The sequence below is a fragment of the Lipotes vexillifer genome, unplaced genomic scaffold (genome assembly GCF_000442215.2).
Source record: "Lipotes vexillifer unplaced genomic scaffold, Lipotes_vexillifer_v1.1 scaffold414, whole genome shotgun sequence".
NCBI classification, from domain to species: domain Eukaryota; kingdom Metazoa; phylum Chordata; class Mammalia; order Artiodactyla; family Lipotidae; genus Lipotes; species Lipotes vexillifer.
Genome location: NW_006782864.1, coordinates 889,008 through 891,889, shown reverse-complemented (window position 1 = coordinate 891,889; position 2,882 = coordinate 889,008). Strand labels below are relative to the sequence as shown.

General features: G+C 43.9%; 1 protein-coding gene across 1 annotated transcript in view; it reads left to right on the top strand.

Annotated features, from left to right (window-relative positions):
• Window positions 1-2,135: 2,135 nt before the first annotated feature.
• The window catches only part of CHRNB3 (cholinergic receptor nicotinic beta 3 subunit), a 24,626-nt gene continuing 23,879 nt past the window's right edge, over window positions 2,136-2,882 (top strand). Inside the window, exon 1 of the mRNA XM_007455465.1 lies at window positions 2,136-2,187. Within this exon, the coding sequence (XP_007455527.1) occupies window positions 2,136-2,187 (52 nt within the window). The remainder of the gene's footprint in view (window positions 2,188-2,882) is intronic.

Below are 2,882 nucleotides of genomic sequence, written 5' to 3'. Positions count from 1 at the left end.
GGGAAAGAGCACACACTGGCTCAGAACAGGATGATTTGGGGGATATGAATTTGTTTTGTTCTCTGGAATTTTCGTTCCCCTACATTTCCCAAGAAAGGAGCTAGGACTCCTTATGTTTGTAGAGACCAAAGGCAGAAGCCCCTTAGAGACAACCTCTCTTCCTATTTGTTTGATGTCTGCTTTCACCAAGAGTCTAAACTCACTGAAGAGATTATTTGAGGTTTCCAGAGCTGGATGGAGATGAGGTGAGTGTCTTTTCAGGGGGAAAGGGGGCTGTAAAGGGAGATAGGCCAGAAATTCCCAGAGACTGGCCGGTCCCTCCAGCAGCGGGGACCAGCCACTGGGGAATCCTGTCACCCAGACTTCCTGACCAGGAAAGGGTAGCAGAATGTGGCCGGCCACTGACCCTCTGCTCTGGTCAAGACGGCTGGAGGCTACAGGCCTGCTTGTGTTTGGGGGGGGCCACAAAAGCCTTGCCAATTCTTTTGCTACCCTAGGCAAGGGACTGGAATTCCTGTAATGACAGAGTCAGAATTTCCTGCCAGCTCAGTGGAATGGCAAGCTCCATTTTATTTGATTTATTGAAAATAAAGAAAGGTGAGACTTCCTGCACCCTTGGGTTAGTGGCTAATTGATTCCTGAGACAGTTGTGAATTCACTGCGGGCCTGGAACGCAATTCAGATGGATAGGAAATCAATGTCTAATTGTTTCCTTCCTCTTCGTTCTGAAGCATTCACAAGTGATAGGCACTGGGGATGCCACGGAGAGAGGATAAGACGACACAGCCCATCCTCAGGAGCCCGTGGTCTGGGGAGGGGTCAGCCGCATGGTGTGAGGGGGTCTCTGAGGGAGGAGCGGAGAATGGGTCAGAGGAGGGGACACAGTCCTGCCTCCCCCTCCTTGGCCAGGGCTGTTTTGATTCTGTGCTGGTACCTTGCTGAGCATCACCTTGGAAGTTGCTAATGCACACAGTGGGGACTTGAATGAGATACAGGGAAATTTTAAATTGGATTAAATCAGTGTAGCTCAGGTCGGTTGTCAGTGCCCAGAGTGTGTTGCTCCAGAACTGGGGCCCCATCAGGTGACTCTGCTCCCACCTGGCCCTCTTCTCTTTCCAGCCCTAACTTTCTCTTGCCAGATTTGCATTTCTTGAGGGCCTCTGCGTGCGGACAGCACTGAACTAGGTGAGAACTGGACCAACTTTGAACAAGATGAATCCAGGGGTGGTGAACAAGGTGACACTCTGACTGCTCTTTCTCCTGTGGAGGGTCTGCTGGACCTGCCGCCTCCAGGAAACCACAGAGGATGCTCTGACCTTAAAGCACGTGAGACCTGCTAGATGAGGGCCCTAAAGGACATAGTCATTATTCCTTTTTAAAACTGAGGTGCAATTGACATATAACATTATGTTGGTTTCAGGAGCACAATGTAAGGATTTGATATTTGTATACATTGTGAAATGACCACCACAGTAAGTCTAGTTAACACCCATCACCACACATGGTTACAAAATTTGTTTTCTGTGATGAGAACTTTTAAGATCTACTCTTTTAGCAGCTTTCAAATATGCAATACAGTATTGTTAACTCTAGTCACCATGCTGCACATTATATCCCCAGGGCTTGTTTTTATAATTGGGAGTCTGTATCTTTTGACCCCCTCGTGTTCACTGTTCTGAAGCTCCAAGTCCAAAATGAAGGATGATGGAGGAACACTGTGTAGGAGAAACTTTCACCAGCTTCCATGTTGCGTGTTTTCATATGTGGTTTTTCCCTTTCACACAGCTCTCCAACCATGAGAAAACTAGCTCAGAACATTCAGAAGTTGTCTGGGTTCATCTTCTCTCCATTGCCCTGCATCTCTTTGCGAGAGAGTGAATTAATAAGTCAGGAGTTAGGACCCAGAGATATTTCTCAGACTTAAACGATCTGACAGCCGACTAGAAATCAATGAGGTGTGCTTTCAGAGACATCGCGCTGATGTGAGCTGGTTCGACGCTATTTTACCCTCTCCAGGTGTCCACTTTCCCCGGGTTCCGCTCTGAACTTTGAAGCACTGCGTTTTCTTGTCCTTTCCGATGGAAATACCCTGTTGTTACAAAGGAAGGAATTATCGTTCTCAAGCTGACATCATGATGCTGGCAGACTTTATCCTGCTGCTCAGCGCCCTCCGTGTCACCAGCTCAGGTAAGCTCAAGCTAAAATAAATGAAAACTTGATCATTGTTAGTGCTGATAATGTTAGAATTACAAAATGTAATGTGCAGGTATCTTTAGGATAACCTCTAAAATGTGGCTCTGATGAGTAAGTCTATGAAATCTGTATATTGCTAAAGAAATCATATCTATGAATTCCATAATGTTTATGCTTTTGTCATTTATTGCGTTATTCCTTTTGAATCGTTATCAGCTTGGTACAAAGATATAAAAGCAGGGAAAATCTTACCAAATGCACTGAATGGTACTCAGAGAATTGTTAAAATGTTTAGCATAGGAATTGACTATATCAACATTTTAATATCTCATCTATTAACAATCACTATATCTGTGTGCAGATAATTATCCAAAATATCATGTAGACATAGAAATATTTTCATAAATTTGTGTATGTAGGTATATTTAGTATGTATGTACAACAGAATTAAATGAAATATATATCAAACGTCTATGAACCTGTGTGAGTTTTCTGTGACTATTATCCACCAGAAAATAGAGGAATTCTTAATAAAGAAGGAGGGCAAATAAAAGGAGAGAGAGAGAGTGAAAAGGAAAGAGGGAGAAAATAACTGAAAAGTTTAGGGAAAAATGGTCATTGTTACCTGCCAGTTTTCTGGGTTTTGGAATCATTTCACTTTTCCTGTAACTTAAGAACAGAACGCTCTT